Raw genomic sequence first — 19,114 nt, 5'->3', positions numbered from 1 at the left:
ATGGGGAACAAAACAGATCAATTAAAGGTGAAAAGACAACAACAGAAAATGTATGTAAACATTGCTTTTCATCCATTAAAAGTCTTCTCTTCCCTTCTTATGCCTCTACGAATCTCACTTGAACCTAGTTTAAGATAAATACCTCCAATACCAACAGTCAAATAGTCTAAAGGTCCAATTCAGTTTCTGGAGTCCTAAGGATGGTGATATTCCGTTTGTTTCCTACCTGTGAGAGCAGCTGAGGAGTCCAGGACCAACAGGGACGATGTGTTTGTGAGCAAGAGGAAGTCAGCCTCCTCTTGTCCAGATAAGTCAATTAAAGTGGATCACCCTGACGCAGAGCCTCAGCAGCGACCATGTGAAGCCCTGAGCTGCTTCTTCTATTTTTTTCATGTAGTCAAGTGGCCAAGTCACATCTATCTAGAATGTGTTTTAAATATTTGATCGCTTACTTTGCAGATTGAGATTAATACAAAATACAATCTTTAAATGAATGATAATATATTATTATAGATTCAGATTTTATTGATCCCCAGGGGGAAAAACAATATTTAAAACAAGTAAATACAATTAGCTCAACCTTTAAAGCATCACTAATTATAATACAATAACATACATTATTATGATATAGTCTATTCACTCTGAGTACTTTTACTTTTGGCACTTCAGTATATTTTGATGCTAAAGTAAAAAATTTGAATGCAGCACTTTTACTTGTGAAAGAGAATTTTTGCACTGTGGCATTCCTACTTTTACTTTTAGTAAAATATCTAAGTACTTCATCACAGTCGACTTCATCTCAACAGAACAATTATACAATTATGAATCATTTGCAAATATATGCAAAGTGATTTATTGGTTTGGTTACCAGCCGCGACAGCGACGCTGGTATTGTTTTCATCTTTCGAGGCTGCGTCCATGTGTGATTTTTGTGACCGCGATAGCGTCAAAACTGTGCAAGATGCAGGAAGGAAACGTCACAGATGTGTAGTTGAGATCAAGATGAAGGCTGGAGTTTGATGGTGAGTGTGGTGCAAGCAAGGGCACACAAAGTAAGGGAGTAGGAAGTGAGGAAGGAGCCTTTGTCAACCTCCCACACACTTTATTCATTGTGATCCCGTCGAAAGATGGTGTCTATTTTAGGGCGTATTTAAGACTAATTAAAGGACATAAACTTCAGTTTAGCTTAGCTTAGTTTAGTTCAGTTATGCAATTTACCTTATATAAATCTTGGTAAACTTGAAGTAAATTTTGGCTTCATTAAATTTAGAAAATAGAAAGAAAAATAAATGTTTCCATTTTTAGTCCGACTCACTATCATTAAATGTAATTTTCCAAATGAATTAACCGAAGACTTGAGTTCATAAAAGCTTCTTTGGAGAGCGTTAGTGTCCCATGATGGTCCAAGAGTGGTTTAATAGTCTTTTACATCTTTTCAAGTCAAATGAAGAGTTGGATGTGATTTTCTGCCTCTTGAATGGTTATATTTAAAGATATTTAACTTGTCAACGCTGCCAGTATTATCAACTGCTTCAGTGTACAAACACTCTGTATTATTGTGTATGTATTGTGAGATCTATATGACAGGGAAGATGGAGGTTTGACATGTCACAGGTTAAAGGTCGGACCAAAAGCGGACTACAAGGATCGGCCTGCAGCTCGGCTCTTGTCTTGGGGCTGCAGCAGATAACAAGGCAACTGACCTGGCAGTGAAACGCTGCCTGATTACGAGCCCGATGCAGGTTTTATCCGACGTATAAATAAACCTGATCAAGTGAAGTGACAAAGTAAAAGTGAGTCCTTCCCCAAACTACCTCGGACCTTCGGGCAGGCAACGACTTAACAGTTTAACATCAGCGAGTGGTGCTGAGTGGCTCTGTGATTTAAATGTGCTTAAAGGAGAGTTGACCGCTCATCCACCATCTGCTCCACCTTAAACCAGACAACAAAGAAAAGTCCGAACTCTTCAGGATTCAGGGGTCTTGACCCGAGTGGTATTTATACCCTCTGTCCTCCCTCACCTTTCTGCCAGCTCACTTTAATGTATCTCCTGTGTTTGTAAGTAAGTTTACTGCTAATTCATCACTCAGACGTGTAGCAGGAACAAAACAATACTCGCATTTTCACATTTTTCTCTACCGTAACTCAGCAAATGTACACAGCTTTAAAGTCTCTCCACCTGAACATTGACGGGCTCTTCCTTAGCTGACACGGCTGCTGTTTAGTTTGGTTTGTTTAGGACATTTTTACAAGCGGACATCACTGATTGCTCACTCTCCATGTTTGTTTAGTTTAGATTATGTATTCTTTAAATAAATGTACATATTTATCACCTTTAACTCGTCTGGTCTCCCATTCATGTTGCCACCTTTGAGTCGGGTTGTAAATCGAAACCCTAACCAAGTAGTTTTGGGACATTTTTTGTTTTGTTTCAATTTACAACATTTAGCACATTTTTTAAACTGTTAAAAACTGTGACCGTATGTTTCCCTCTAAATGTAATTGATTTTTTGAGTTGTATGGGAATGCAGTTTTTGTAGAAAGCAGGAACTGACCATCAGAATGTTATAAAACCACTGTCCATCCATTATCCATGTCTGCTTATCCTTTACACTGGATGATATCGGGCGAGAGGCGGGGTGCATCCTCTACAGGTCGGCTGACACATATAGAGACATAAAACCCTTCACACTATCCTTCACACCTACGGTGGTGAACCCGACCTGCATGTCTTTGGATTGTAGGAGGAAGACATGCGGAAAAAGGCTCAATCCGGCAAACACAAAACCCTCTTGCAGAGGTGTGATCTCAGGAACCTGACTCCTATAAGATAATGTCACCAGGCAGAGCGACGACTACCACAACACACTATAATGTGTGATCAATCTGATTACGATGACATAACTGCACTGCAGACTTCCCTTTACACCCACTGCTTTATCTCAGGACAACTGTAGAGCAGCATCTAGGCTACAGTAAGCCCTCCTGGCAAACCGCTGATCTCTCTTCTGTATTAAATAAAACAACTTAATTCCTCTGCTGACGTACTGAGGGCCCAACTTCAGCAACCTGCCTCCCTCCTGGCAACGTCGGCCTGCGGCTCCACAGGTGATTTGGATTTTGCCATCTGGCTGCCGAGGCTTTGTGGTGCTCTGCCAAAGGACGTGCAAAATCAATGTCACCTTCTGAGTGAAATAGCTTCTTAAAGAGGAACTATGTAGCTTTTAAACAAAGAAGGAAAACACTATCTTCTCCCATGGAAATAAGAAAGTCATAGCCAATAAAAAGCATCGTCAAAAACACCTTGGCAAAGCAGGTCAGGCCTGTGGAGAGGTGCTGCATGTGCAACCAATCATCTAAGATTAATGGAAAACGGAAAATGGATAATGCACTCGCTCCCTCGCTCCCTGTAGCCCACATAAAGCTATCACGACATGAGATATGAATATTCTCTGCCCTCTCACATACGCCATAGTCCCAACAGCCCTACCACACACATCGGCTTTAAAACAGCAAGTCAGTGGTAAAGTAGTAAAGCCCCCCTCTTGCTTGATTTGATTGGCTGCCTGGGCCAAGTGTGACATTGACGAGCAATATTTAAACTTTTATTGCTCTGGAAAAACAATGGTTTTGTGGGCAGCGCGTTTTTTTAGCGAAGTGTTTCATTGAGATCGCGACCTTAAATATAATGTCTGATTTGCTTTGCTTCTTCCAGCTCTGCATTAGCTTTAAATCGTGTGTGGACACCCCACTACTTAAGCTTGATTTCTTCCCTGAAGACCTCATCACCAGAGATATGGCTGACCAGGCAACGTCTTTCTTTTTTTACCATTGTGGGTAGTGTGGCTCGAGATATTTCTTCACCAGTGAGGAGATCGGAAGTTGAGTTGCTGCTGGAGTCAGAATGTAGCGAGCAAGGAGCAAGTGAAAAATAAATGGTGTGAAGTGTCATAAAGTGTATAATAGGGGCGACTGTTTTGACTCGGCCTTTACTTGGTCTGGTATGACCAGTTGCTAATGTAGGCTAATGTTGGCTAGCTATAGTTAGCCAACTTTAGATAGATGTTGTTGCTGTCTCAACCGTAGACTGTTTATAAGAAGTCAACGTGTTTTTCGTGACGTCATCCATCGGTTTGTGGACTGCTGTTTTGAAGCCTCGAGGTCAGCATTTTGGCAGTCGCTATCTTGGATTTTCGCAACCAGTGAACTGAATTGATCATATTTGGACTGCGGTGGAGCGACGTAGATACGTTATATACGTCTCTGGAAGAGACCTGTCAATCACCGTGTAGTCCCGCCCTAAAGCATCCCCTGCTTTATGGTCTGTTTGACTCTAAATGGACCATAATGTACTAGATGAACATCATGCTGTATTGAAGATGACTTGAAACTAGAGATTGAGACCATAAACTCATGTTTACAATGTTTACTGAGGTAATAAATCAAGAGAGAAGTAGAGTCATTTTCTCATAGACTTCTATACAACCAGAGGAGTCGCCCCCTGGTGGACACTAGAGAGAATGCAGCTTTAACACATGAAGCATTGACTTCACTCTTCAGAACCGGAGGTACATTATTGAGACAGTTTGCTGACTTTACGACTGTTACACTGAGTCACAGAAGAAAAGTGCCTCCGTTTGTTTTGTTACTTTTGGTTCAAAAAAGTTCAAATTTTCACAAACCACTCAAACCAATCAAATAACAAATAGCCCAACCGTGCAAAAAACAAACCCTTAGCTGTTTCAATCTCACCTTAAACTCCCCCCCCCCCCCCCCCCCCCCCCCTTGTTTGGATTGAGTTCCTTCCAGGAAAGAGAATCCTTTAATTGCAAAGAGAGGAGGATTAAAAGAGAAGAAGGAGAGAGAGAGAGAGCAGTAAAGGTGGTGGTGTTAGGCAGCGTAAGGAGGATTTGGCAGCGATGCAAAGCAGACAAAGAGTCAAGACAGGGAATGGAAAATCTGTGGTGAGCAGAATGAGGCTGATAAGTATTATCTAAGGTCTTTGGCCCGACCTTGTCGAATCTATTCCCAGAATAGGAGCGTTTAATCTACACACCCTAATGGGCATCATGGCTACCAATATGGATACTAGTCGAGGGAGAAGAGGGGGGTCAGATTAACAGTCAGACACGAGATTGAAGAAAAATGGCTTGAACAAAATAAATCTTCATGACTTTGGAGCAAAACGTTACTTTAGTCTTCTTCTTCAATAGAAGATTCCCAAATACCATTTCAAAGTTGACAGCTTTGGTTATTTGCTCATTAAATTTGTATGAATTTCATTTTTGTGGCCACTTTGCGAGCACAACATTGACACATCATCTGTTTTTGAGCTGATTTGGTAAACGTATTCACACGTCCAGCAACTTGTGGTGAATGTTAATGTAAGCACAATATTCAATCTCTCATATATAGCTCGGTTTTTGTTCTCCAACAACTCGACTCTTTAGCTGCTAAACGCTCCACTTTGTTGACCAGCTGGTCTTGTGAGCTACCTGCCGATGAGAGCCTTGAGAGTGAACCAAAATAAAACAAAACAATGAGGCTGAAAGACGCTAAAATGCTCCATATCGCTGAGGGTGACGATTCTCTGTGAGTTTGTCACTATGAGCGACATATTTAACATTAGTCACTAGATCAGTTGTTAATATAAAAAATATTGATTATAGCTGCTTTAAACAAGACAAAAAAACAGACAGAGTAATGCAAGGTCGCTTGCATTACTCAAGTACTGTACTGAAGTACAATTTAGTACAAAAACTTCACTTGAGTATTTCCATTTTATTCTACTTTATACCTCATCACATTTTGAAAGCTAACATTCTACGTTTTACTCCATTTATTTGACATCTTTAGGTTCAGATTCAGCTTATTGATACTAAATATAATAAATTATGATTAAGATACACGGCACCGTGTAAAGTATTTAAAATGAGCTCGACCTTCACCAGCTGCAAAATTAAAGTGATGAACACATTAATGCATCAACAATTACAATCTCCAGTGTATTGTATTATTGTGAAATGGGCCTTTCTGGATAAGGAGTGCTTTTGGTACCTAAAGTATATTTTGATGATACTTTTGCACTTTTACTTAAAGTAAGAATTTAAAGTCTGGTATTTTACTTGTATCAGAGTATTTCTGCACTGTGGTACTAATACTTTCACCGGAGATCTGAGTACTTCTTCATGTGAAGTGATAAAACAAAACGTTGATGTTTTCCTGGTGATCTTTAACTTTCTAAAACCATCTAATCGTCACTTCACTTCAGTCACTCGGGACATTTCATTCTTGACTTCTCTGAGGCCAACGTCCTGATTTCCACCCGTCGGTATCCGAAGCAAGGCCGGTGAACACATGCTCGCTGTCCTCATAATCCCATTACTAGTTATACAAATACTGTCTGCAGGGGAATACCCTGCTCACGCTCAGTTCCCATGACGTTATTCATGGTGGTGGGTGGAGGGGGGGGGGGTCATACTGAGAACCAAAGAGCTGTCGAGGAACGGAACCAAAGTATCTTGTTAATAACCTGAGAGAAAAGATCTGAGTTTATAAACCTGGGTTTAATAAAAGTAGTGACAAAGAAACCTTCTGCTGTCGTTCAGATTCAATCCATTTGGGGGATTTTAACATCCGAGGGCAACTCGGGTAAAGTCTGGTGATCTGACAGACCCAGAATACAAGTCGAACTGAATCTCAAGATAAGGCTTGAGGACTTTAAGTGAAGCCAACAGGAGCTTGAGGCAAGAAACTACTGGCAAAAAAACATTGTTTCATGCTCTGGTCAATTAAGAGATTTTAGTCTATTTTTCTTCCATAACACGTCTTTCAGACTAGAGGAAAGAAAACATCCAAAATACACATTTAGTTGTTTATTTTACTACTTTGACTGTTTGATCTGTAGATTTCTCTTAAATTCACCAAAGGTTACCATTAGATAATGACTTATTTGCATATTTAAACACAACATTTCAGAAAACTTATAATACAAAACATACTTCTCTTAATGTGAGTAATGAAGTGGTGAAGTTTCACGGTGATATCTATTAACTAATCAGCTTTCATTTATGCATCAGGCTTCAAAGACGCTCTTTAATTAACAGATTCATATCAAATCTGACACTATTCTATTTTACCAATAACATTTCTCCTAAAAAGAAATTCATTTTCCTCTCCCCCTACTTTCTGGATTGTCAACGTTACTTTTCATATATAACACATTTAAGATATCTAATAACTGTTTCACATGAATATTCCCTACACAGTATAATAAAGTCTACTGAAAATGTTTTCTATTTTTTTAAGTTTTAATTATCATCTACACCTAATAACAAAGTCATAAATACTTTGTTTTCATAAATCTAAACATCTCATTTCAAGACACTAGTGCAACAAATCACCATTCTTTCAGTCTGATCTGACATCTGTTCATTCCACAGATGCTGTAACGGATCTAATGACTTGTTTTGGGATTAACTGGTCTGTTACTGTAGAAGAGCAGATTACAATAATCCCACAGCGAGTAATCTATTACTTTGTAGTCTCCGACTTGGCCAGTGTTTTCAGGTGAATCGGATTACCTGAGCCGTGTCAGAGGGAAACTCTGCTGCCACGTCCGTTCCTCTTTTTTTATGGATGTAGTAATCTGGAGTTCAGGTGGGGTTCAATCACCTTGTGTTTGTTTATTTATCTTATCTGTTCTGATCCTTCTTCTTGAGGCCACAGGTGATGTATTCTCTGCTGATGTTGTAACTCCTGTTAGTCACCAGTAGAGGTCAGTACAGATCATAGATCTACTAATTACTCTGAATATCAGAGAAGAAGAAGAACTATTTATTGATCCCCAGTGAGGAGAAATAAGGTGTTACAGCAGCACAACAACCAAACCAGATAAAGATAGGAATAATGTAAGCAGGAAAATAAGTTAAACTACATGATAAATGATGATTATTATAAAGATAAACACTACAATATCATGGTACAGTGTAAATAAAATGTTCGGTTTATTTACCTTTTCAGGAGTTTGGGGCAACTAACTGCACTTAAGACACACTATAACTTTTAATTGATATATTTATTTTCTTTATTATGTTTTAAATGTTGTTCTAATGCATTTTTTTCACCTCACCATATGTGCAAAAGATAATAAAAGATAAATAATAAATATCAATGAAATAAAACAACAATAAGAAGTACAGCAGTGCTCCTGGTATTCCTGAGTGAAGTACATGTAACAAGTGGGATCCATCCTAAAGTAGAACAGGAGTTATGGGCCAGTCATTTGTTAGGTACTAAGCTGGAGGAACCACTTCACAGGTACGTTTAACAAAGCATCGTATTAGAAAAATCATTACACGACTAATTTAAAACAAAATGATCTGCCTTTTGAATATCTCTGAGATAAATAAGATTCATAGACGTCAGACGGAAAAATAGAGGCATTCAGTTCATTACATGGAAGAGTTCCTTCAGTTCATTTGAGTTCAATTCCTACCACACTATGTGTGTGTGTGTGTGTGTGGGGGGGGGGGGGAGGGGGGGGGGGGGGGGGGGGGGGTAGCTCGTCATCCAACAGTTCAAAGGTGGTCAGGTTGATCCAGATTTACTGAGCCAGGTACACGCGATACACCTGACCGTTCATTCGGTCTGGTTCATGCGCAGCGTTCACTTGAGTTCACCATGTCGTCCGGCAGGATGGAATCCAGAGGAACACAGGAAGTAACCCGGATATTTAGCACATAAGAGCAGACCGGGATTGGCTGGATGATCTACTGCTTAACCTGAGTTACAGTAGGTTATAAATCAAAACAACTATATATATATATTAGAGGGTTAAGTACAGAATATATTATGCATGATGTGCATTTATAAATACATGTAAAGGTGTTTATTGTATACATAAAATATACAAATAATGACATATAAAATATATAAATAAGACATTAAAATACAATATAAGATAATATATATAAAATATTATAATATATGACATGTTATATATATATATATATATAACATGTTATATATAGTGAATGCAAACAGTATGCTTTCCTCTTCATCCTGTTATGATATACTATATATATATATATATATATATATATATATATATATATATATATATATATATATATATATATATATAGAAACAGCACTATCATTACACATGTTCATAAATAACAGGATGAAGAGGAAAACATACTCTATATATATATATATATATATATCAATGTTTTAATTTATTTTTGTTGTTTGACTTGTTAACTTATTAAAATGTATATATTTATTATATTACTATATTGTTTGTAAATAGAGAATTCATCTTAAATGGTTGAAAATGTAATAAAAAACAGATATTTATAGTGCAAATGCATTTATTGAAATCCAACAAGAGACCAGATATAAACACTAAATAATACTATTGATAATAAAACATCAACATCATGTAACAGAGCTGCGAGTGAAATGTTTCTGAGGTGTAACACTAGGAGTTTGATTCAGTGTCTGTATCTCATACCAACACTGACCAACACAGGAGGCAGCAGACTTTTATACTGAAAGGTAGTCAGACTTCCTGTCCGTTGGCTCACAGGTGGCCCCTGTACGTGCGGATCTTGCGGCTGATGTTGCGAGCCAGACGGTCGACGGCGCTGCTGATGTGTCCGAGCTCCCTCTTGGAGGTCAGACCGTCGATGTTTCCGCTGTACCACAACACCCACCCGGCCAGAGACATGAGCACGAACAGAGCTCCTGTGAACAGACCGGCGGCCGCGTGTTAGAGAGTCAATTCAGGGAAAGTCCACCACTTAGTCGAGTAGCTATGATCACAAAATATATATACAACTGTTACAAAGGTGTGTTATTTTACGTATTCTATTATTACCTGTTGACATCAGCTGACAGGAAGTAAACGTGGACCCAAGCTGTTTATATTTTGGATTTATTGAGATCTCATATTTGCACTCTTTCTCTAAACTGCTGCACAACAATTTCCTTTGATGTCAATAACGTTATATTTGATCTCTTATTGTCTTTCTTGTGTTTCCTATTTTTGCTTCCTCATTGATTTGACCTTTTTCTTTACAGTTTATATCACGCTGTAGACAAAACTATAGCTCATGATGTTGAACTTGGTGTTGATTTAATGTGTTTTAACATTAAATGTTGCTCGATGAAGCAGTTATCGTGAACGGGAGTGAAACCCAGATAAGAACTTTATTTGCTTTCTGTTTCTGCTCAATGATTCTGGTTTAAAAGTGTAAAAATTAACATTACATCAAAATTGCACGAGTTCAGATCAAAGTGATGAAACTGTGAAATAAAAAAAGTTCACGTTTTATGTTTGTTCCTTTTTTCAAAAGCTCTGAAATTAAAATAAAACATGATCATTATTAATTTCTCTCATGGAAACAAGCTAACATGCATGCTTTCTGTTAAGATCGTACTTCCAATAAAAAAAAAAGAAGAGAAAATAAATATATTCTTGTTTGAGTTGCATGATTTAAGGTCTTTTCTGTATGTAATATTAATACATTTTGCTTTTTAACATTTTAAATTGAAACACAGGAACAAATCAATCTCCTCACTAAAATATCAGATGTATTTTCCACTACTGAACGATCCCACTGAACCAATAAACCAATAAAGAACGACCAACGACTGAATGTTTTCCTCTTTCCTACTTCGTGAGTTTGTAACTCATCACATCTACTCCACATCACTGGGGCTGTTGTTTCATACCAGTATAGACCAGCAAGTCTCCAAAGTCCCGCCCTTTGATCTCCAGGGGGGCGAAGACTCCCACCAGCAGAGCGGCTCCTCCCAGTAGATCCATCAACACAGCGAAGGCCAGAGCCAGTTTACAGTGGGAGAGGCCGTGACACAGGCCCATCGTGAACCTGGGGAGGAAGAGAAGAAAGGCTGCTGTTATTATATTTTAAAAAACATTCAAATGTGCCATTTTTTTTCACTGAAATCTGGCTTTTAGAGCTGCAAAAACACATGTTTTTAGTGTCCACCATATATTAATATGCATGTTTACCCCGAATGTAGAATAAAATGCTACATTTCTAGGTTTTTCTTGAATGATAATTGTCATTTTCAGCATAAAACACTTAAAGATGAGTTAGAGATTCATACTGGGATTGCTTTATGTATTTGATGTCAGACATAATATTTACAAAATCAGCAGCCCAGAAACTGGCAGCTCATTGAAACAAATAGAAATTCATCAAACTTTGTGTTCAGAGAATCAAGCAGATGATTAGAGGAGTAACGGCAGGAAGGAGGTGCTAGTCTCTGTAACAACATGGATCATAAAATCAATCATTAAACCACTTTAAAGAAATGTTATTAGTACTTAATGATACATTAATATAATAATACACATAAGTCATTAGTATTATGTGTGCTTTAATCAATGATTGAAATAGTGCAGTGGTGGAAGGTACCGTAGTACAGTTACACAAGTAGTCTGTTGTATTCAAGTACAGATTTGAGGTACTTTTACACAAGTATTTCCTTTTCTTTCTTAATATTGCAATGTTTCTTTGATCATTTTAAAAACAATTTACTTCAAAGTTCATTGCACATGTAAAATAAATAAATAACTTAGAGGCACTAAAATCTAGAAAAAAAGCTAAACAAAACAAAAATCATGAATTAAAGTTCCAACAAGCGACACACACAAAGAGCTCATTAAATATGATATTTTCTTATAAATTAAACCACCGAACAGTTTATACAAGAACAGATGAAGTGATTAGTTGAATACAAATATGCAAAATATTCAGGTACAGCTTCTCAAATGTGAGGATTTGTTCATTTTCTTTTTAATTATTTTGATTATTTATTTATTTTTAGTAACCAAACAATTAATCTATTAAAAGGGAAATAATAATAATCATTAGATAATAGTTAGAAATGAGCTCCAACTACAACAGTAAAGGCCTGTTTATACATTAATGCATGAGTAATAATAATCTAATATTAATATATAACAGTACAACAGTCACAGGGGACATTTTTCTGACTGTAGGCTACTTAAACACTTTCAATGCCGCACTTTTACTTGTGGAGTATTTTTACAGTGTTGTATTAGTACTTTTACTCTAGTAAATGATCTGAATACTTCCTCCACTGCCCGTACAACCAATATGTAATCAATATTAGCCACCATGTTCATAGCCTCCCAGCTAACGTCACCAAACACCTGTGTGACTCTGGCCAGAAGGTTTTCAGGTGTGACAGTGTTCAGTTATGACGTCATCATGTCTGTGAGTCTTCTAAACAACATTTAATGTTGTTTTTATTGTGCGAATAGTCCGACAAATATGAATAATCTAAAAGTTAATCATCATGGAGCTTCATGAACTCAATCACAGCACAAAGTCTCCTCAGGTGAGTCTGTTTTCTGACAAAGATTTTTGACTTTAAATCAAACAGAACATTGAATTCTACACCATTTATTATATTTATTTACATGTTCTTCTCTGACTCACGTGTTGTTGTTGTCCGTCCAGCTGCATACAATCTCAATCGTTCCTGAAGCTCCTCTCGTGCAGCTTTTCTTTGCTTCCGCGTTGTTCACCTTTTCTGCGGACGTCGCCTCCTTCTCCAACCTTACCTGCGCACCAACCCCCCCTCAGGTGATGCGTTTCCGGTCTGGCCCCCAGTTCCAACCCTCCAATCGCGAAAGAGCAGCTCGAGACACTTCCGTCTGAGGTGGAGTCATGCAGACAGACAGTAGGAGCTGCTGAGGTGTTTGGACAGAAGTATTAAAAGGTGCTTTTTTTTCTGGAGCGAATTAACACGCATCGTTGTGCGCATGTGCGCACCTGAGCGTGGTACACCTGTTGAAGCCACTTAATAATCAGGTAATTGCCGCTGAGGGTGAGGTCGCGCGGGCAGCTGTGTGTCGTTTCAGGCTGTATTACAGAAGTATAACTGGAGACTAATAATAACAAGTCTATCACAGTATGTCAGTGTATTACTGATAAGTGCAGCTCACCTGAACGGACCCTTCAGTCATGAACCCTCCAACCAACAGAGACGATGTACACCAGCCAGGTAAGAGCACCTTTTAAATGGCGTATCCAGCTCGTGCTACTAACCCACTGACGGGTGCGTTTAAATGACTTTAAGGTGTTATAATGAGCTAAATACCACGTCTGTTCTTAGACCCGACTGTCTTTGTTGAATGTGTTTTTCTCGACATGTTACAAGATTTAAAAGAGTTGTGGAGCAAATCACTTACTGCCTCTAAACTTCCTCCAAAAAGTCATTATTATTGATAAGCTAATACATTTTAGTCCACGTTTTTATGACCTAATACCTCATTTAGTTGTACACACTTTAAACGCTGTTTTCTATGTTATGACTATTTTACTGATGTTCTGTTTTGTTGATTTGAGCTATTTTTGTTTTTGGCATTGTGTATAACATTTTATTGATATTTTTTACTCCTTTTTTTTAAATATGTATTTTTAAATTTGCACTCTTTCCTACTTTTGTACTGCTGCTGCACAACAGTTTCCCTCCAGATAAATTACATTATATCTCCTCTTATTTGATCATTTATTGTCTAGTTTATGTAAAGCTCAAGTGAATAACCTAAAAATAGTTTAGAACTTTATTAACTTTGTTATTGGAGTTGAAACAATAAGTCAGTCCACAGTCATTCATCTACAACACTTTAGATATTGATTTATTGTTTAACTCATTGATTTTTTGAAGCTAAAATGCTAAAACATTTTCTGCTTTCAGCTTCTTAAAGATGAGGATTTTGTACAAATTGCTCTGAGGAATTGTGATTGCCAGATTTGCATTGACAACATCTTGTCTTATGATCAATTTAATAATTTTAGCCCAAACCATAAGACGGACTCATTAAGTGGTCGGTGATGATATTAGAGGAGGACATATTTTAATGCTCTAAAACACTGTGGGAAACCCTGATTTATAAACTCAAATCAACTAATAAAAGAAGAATCAACAGATGAATTAATAATGAAAATAGTCTTTGGTTGTGGTGCACTTAACTTGCTAATGTTCTGCTGTCTTGTGTGTGATTGTCAGAGCACTACATGCCCCAATCATCATCCTCCTCATCGTCAGGAGGAGGAGGTCTGTATCTGGATGCCTATGAGGTCTCCTTCCCTCTGGAGGAGAGCATCGAGAGGCCACCTGCGTATCACCTGAACCAGGGTGAGCAGATGATGGACGGTACGTCACGTCTACGACACATGACCACCGCTTTACTTCCAGCGTTTCACCAGTTTCATGAAGTAGCAGCAGCAGCAAGCTGGGATAGTTAGTTAATCAGCAGTTAACGGTGTTCATGAGGAGGTCAATAGATGTTGGAAAGTCTGTCAATTTGAATAGTGTCTGAGATCAATTTAACCCTTAACAAGCATGTTAAAACCCAAAGAACCCAAAGTTCTTCCTTTAAACACACTGTCTTTTATCTAACTTTGAAGAAAGTGATGAAGGATATTGGGAATATTAAATTTCTCTGACATCACAGTTCTCCAAATCAATATACTGTGTGTATATATATATATATACATACATACATACATACATACACAGTATATGACGAGTAGTACATTTCTTCTTTTAAATACAGGCAAAATAGACAAAAAAACACGACAATGTGATGACTTGAGAATATAACATCAGAAAAAGAAAAAGAAAATACTAGAAAAAAATAATTAATTCATAAGTAAATGACAAGAGACATAATAAAATGAATAATTAGTTTGACAGTATGGATACATTGAGAAATAATAATAAGAAAGATATATATATATATGACAGGTAGATTCAGGGTTTATTTCTGTCTTTTTTTCTTTCCTTTTTTCTAAATACAAACAAAATATACATAAATAACAAATGTGATGGCATGATAATATAACCTCACAAAAAGAGAAATAATATATATATGTATATATATTTATTCCGTCGTGCAGCTTAGCATAAAGTGTTCACTGTTGTACAACAGGAGCCCGTGTGAATCACACCAGCCTCTACATGTTAGTGGAAGTGAAGGGCATTCTCTTGAGACCTGTCTCTGAGGTTTACTCTCTAAAGTCTCGTCCTGCAGAGCCCGCGGTGCAGGAGCCTCCTCACTCTCCGTACAGCCCGTTCATCCTGGTCTCTAACCTGCGAGCTCACCTGTACGTCACTCTGGAGAAGAACGCCTGGCTGCAGAAGCGCATCGAGGAGCTGGAGGAGGAACGCAACTTCCTGCGCTGTCAGCTGGACCGATTCATCGTCAGCATGAGGGGTCCCGAGGGTGAGGAGTCGGCGAAAACATCTGTTTAGTTGAACGAAATCAACAAGTTAACGTGACGGGAACATGCATAAAACTCTCTACCAGGATTCCTCCAAAGAAACTTAATCCATGATAAGAAACAATATTCACATGTAGTGTATTTGTTTAATATACTGTATTAATATAGGCAACAGATAATTCATAAATTAAATGTCATTAATATCCGTTAGGAAATATATTGTAAGCAGCTAAAATAGGCACAATATACGTATGAAATAGCCTCTCGTGTCACTTCTGGTTGCAAAAAAACAAGATGGTGACGGCCAAAACTGCCGAACTTGAGGCTTCAACACAGCAGTGAACAAACCGATGGGTGACATGTATGGAGTGGATGAAAGTGCAATGATTCCTCTGTATTTATGTGGAGCAAAAGTATACATTATTTTCAAATAGAAACACTCAAGTAGAGTTCCAGAAGCAGCCTTCACTGCATTACATTATTGGTGTTGTTTTTACACCATTTAGTTTGTCTATAAAAGACACACAATGAAACTTAAATAATATATAATATATAATGATGTGTTTTCTGGGTTTCAAGAGTCAGTAAAAACACCATGCTGTTCTTTCTTGTTTGGTATATTAGAGTTGAGTATTATTATACTTTCATACGGTGACAGAGTGGTGTGGAGACTCCCAGCGGGGTGTGAAGGTCCAGCCTGCCAGCTCTCCCTCCCCTCCCTCCCCCATGACCACGAGGTCTGGGATGACCCTGAAACGGCTGCAGGGATCAGGATCTCGGACCCGTCGCAGCACTGCCATCCCCGGTGAGCCAATCAACGCACCTTATCGTGTTAGAAAAATATATAAGTCTCAAATATTACACGGAAATAACTGTTACATTATTTACCACCTCACCTTTCACGCCTGCAGTGAAGCAGGAGTTTCATCTGGAGGAGGATAAATACTACACCGAGGACGAGTACGTGGAGGAAGAAGAGGAGGAGGAGGACGAGGAGGAAGACGAGGACTCCTCGGTGGAGAAGGGGTCGAAGAAGAAGGGCCGAGGGCGAGCCAACGGAGAGCCGAGGATGAAGATGAGGAGGATCTTCAGGATCACCCACGGGAGGGAGAGACAGAGAGGTGGGGGCTAGACTATATACTATACTATATACAATACTGTATCGTACTAAACTATACTATATACTGTACTTATATACTGTGTACTGTTGTTTAATACACAAAGTTCTTTGTCCTGCTGAAGTCAAACCAGCAGATTTAAAGGGCCAGTGTGTAGAATTTAAAGAGATATATTAGCAGAAATTAAATACAATATTCATAACTATGTTTTCATGATCACCTGAAACTAAGAATTGTTGTGTTTTCGTGATCTTAAAATGAGCCCCTCATAACTACATTGGGAGCGGGAGGAGGGGTCCGCCATATTGCACCGCCATGTCTCTACAGTAGCCCAGAACGGCGGTGTGGTTGCACCACCAGATGACGCCAAATCCTACACACTGTCCCTTTAAGAAATAAAAGCAAGCACCAAAAGCATAATTCTGTGTTTGAGTCCAAATGAATCCACATCAACCAAAAGCAGTTTCTTATGTTCAGTATTTCCACCCTCCATTTCATCTCCCCTCTCTCTACCTGCTCCTCCCCAGTTAAAGACCCAGAGGGGGTCATGATCCGCTACAAGAAGATCCTGACGACCTACCAGCGGGTGAGGAGCATGTCCCGAGCCTTCCAGATCCACGGAGTCGACCGAAACACCATGGCCTCCACCTCTCCCATCGCAGAGCTGCTGCTGATGGCTCCAGAGAAGGTCTGACTTTTTATTTATTTTTATTTTGTTCCTGTTCGTGATAGCCGGCATGTGTCTGGACTGTAGGACAAAGTCAGTCGCCTTCTATAAGGCCAACAACCTACGCTAATAAAAAAAAAAATAACCTGTATATTTTAATATGTGTGTAATTCATACGCACTGAAAAATGTGGTATTTTTTTTGTTTGGGAGCAGATTTATTACTTAACTTAAGCTCTGTTTTAATGATTGCAACACCGCAGACATTTGCTTGATCCAAAGTTGTAGAATAAAAACAGTTACAGACATTAACTTTTGTTTTCTAATCGGCAAAACAAATTATCCTAAACACTCAACTGATCCCAATTTCTCTCCTTAAAATGAAATCGACTCCCTAAACAGTCGTTATGACAGTTAGTTTAGTGTAGCATTGGTATAAATAAAGCAGATGTAAAATCATTGCAATACAATTATTTGTCAGCATCTTGTTTCGATACACTCTAGTCTCGGCCTTGACTTGGTCTGAAACCCTCAAAGTCTTGGTCCTGTCTTGGTCTCGATACACCCTGGTCTTGGTCCTGTCTAGGTCTAGATACACCCTGGTCTCGGCCTTGACTTGGTCTGAAACCCTCAAAGTCTCGGTCCTGTCTTGGTCTCGATACACCCTGGTCTTGATCCTGTCTTGGTCTCGGTTTAGGTGGTCTTGACTGCAACGCTGTTATGTTGTCGGGTTTAAAAAGGTCTGCATCTACCGGATTTAAATGTCCACTAAATCAAAGACCGCCTCTGACGTTCCTGCAGGTGGCGGAGGTCGGGGAGTTCGAGGCGTCGAAGGAGAAGCTTTTGGATTACGCCCGGCGGTGCTACAAGACCATGGACGAGCCGACGCACGCCAAGGTCCAGGCCATGAAGAAGACTCACAAGCTGCTGCCGATCTCCTACAGGTTCAGAAACTGACCAACAGGCTGGAGGAGACGGGAGGTTCATCTTTATTTTGAACTGTTTCCACTTTACTTTTTCATTGCCTTAAAAGAAGAAGAAGATACAATACATGTGGAAATGTTATTAGATGCCAAATAGCAGGATTTATTTAGTTTGAAAACATTTAAGGTTTTTTGCTTGATTTATATTTGTGATTTTCCTTTTTATTCATCGAGCAGCTGTAAAGGTGGGAAGGATTTATTTTTGCTGTAACTCAGTTGTTGTGAAGATTTTCATTCGAGGTTAAAGTTACTTTTTGCTTTTCCTCAGGAATTAACTGGAGTTATACTTTAACTAGAAGACACCAAAGTAATCAGTAAATGTGTAATTCTAGACAAAGACTGTTGAATTTGCTCTGGGAGTATTTACAGACCCCAGATGATCGTTTACTAAGATGACTGGCCTTTTGTTTTGTATCAAAAAGAGATATATATTTACTTATTTATTTATTTGCTTTATTTGTTTTTGACACAGTTTTGTAGTGTATAAAATATTATTTTATAAAATATTTGCTATTGGTAAAAAATGATCATTTGTTTCGTTCATATATTTGGTGCCTTAGTTATGCATTGTATTTATGTTGGCCAGATGTGCGTGCTGATGTTGCAGTTTTGTGAACCGTGTGGTATTAGAAGGTTTGAAATGTTTTATCACGAAAGAAAGTAAATCGCTTTAAATGTTTGATTGTTTTGTTTGTTTTTTTTACAATCGGGACACAATCCATGAATGATGTAAGTGAAGGTATGAATTCAGTTAGAGTCCAGCATTCAGACGAGTAAATGAGAAATAATACACCACGAGACACTAAACTCCATTTTACGTTTCTACCATTTATCTACATGCTCTGGTAAAGAAGTTGACTGCAGCAAAATGATTTAATTCTACAACTGACAGAGATTCAACTGATTCATTTAAAGTGACTGAACACAGATTTTACTTATTGAATATTTAAGAAATGAGACTGATTTTGCGGAAAAGATCTTATTTATAATAGTATGAAGGCTGCAGCGCCCTCCGGTGGAGGGAAGGAGTAATGCGGATGTTATGATAGTTTAT

General features: G+C 38.4%; 2 protein-coding genes across 2 annotated transcripts; one reads left to right on the top strand and one right to left on the bottom strand.

Moving 5' to 3' along the window:
• Positions 1-9,586: 9,586 nt before the first annotated feature.
• tmem238a (transmembrane protein 238a) lies at positions 9,587-10,891 on the bottom strand. Its single transcript, XM_076112747.1, has 2 exons — positions 10,741-10,891; positions 9,587-9,750 (listed from the first exon to the last, which is right to left on the bottom strand). The coding sequence occupies exons 1-2, from the start codon at positions 10,889-10,891 to the stop codon at positions 9,587-9,589; spliced, it is 315 nt and encodes a 104-aa protein (XP_075968862.1).
• A 2,128-nt stretch (positions 10,892-13,019) lies between these two features.
• LOC142931464 (coiled-coil domain-containing protein 106-like) lies at positions 13,020-18,034 on the top strand. The gene is made up of 7 exons (XM_076075382.1): positions 13,020-13,068; positions 14,077-14,223; positions 15,104-15,295; positions 15,925-16,098; positions 16,205-16,414; positions 16,939-17,099; positions 17,879-18,034. Exons 1-7 carry the CDS (start codon positions 13,029-13,031, stop codon positions 18,032-18,034), a joined length of 1,080 nt encoding a protein of 359 aa, XP_075931497.1. The 5' UTR covers positions 13,020-13,028.
• Positions 18,035-19,114: the final 1,080 nt, after the last annotated feature.

Source organism: Anarhichas minor, unplaced genomic scaffold (assembly GCF_050575085.1).
Source record: "Anarhichas minor isolate MPS153535 unplaced genomic scaffold, ASM5057508v1 ptg000051l, whole genome shotgun sequence".
NCBI classification, from domain to species: domain Eukaryota; kingdom Metazoa; phylum Chordata; class Actinopteri; order Perciformes; family Anarhichadidae; genus Anarhichas; species Anarhichas minor.
This window is presented reverse-complemented; position numbering and strand designations above follow the sequence as displayed.

Bases quoted from the DNA above. Each gene is read 5' to 3' on its own strand.
- LOC142931464 (XM_076075382.1), top strand. From the start codon at position 13,029: ATGAACCCTCCAACCAACAGAGACGATGTACACCAGCCAG. The intron at 14,224-15,103 runs GTACGTCACGTC...CTCGTCCTGCAG, and splicing joins GGGTGAGCAGATGATGGACG to AGCCCGCGGTGCAGGAGCCT. The intron at 16,099-16,204 runs GTGAGCCAATCA...TCACGCCTGCAG, and splicing joins TCGCAGCACTGCCATCCCCG to TGAAGCAGGAGTTTCATCTG.
- tmem238a (XM_076112747.1), bottom strand. From the start codon at position 10,891: ATGGGCCTGTGTCACGGCCTCTCCCACTGTAAACTGGCTCTGGCCTTC. The intron at 9,751-10,740 runs GTATGAAACAAC...GTCTGTTCACAG, and splicing joins AGACTTGCTGGTCTATACTG to GAGCTCTGTTCGTGCTCATG.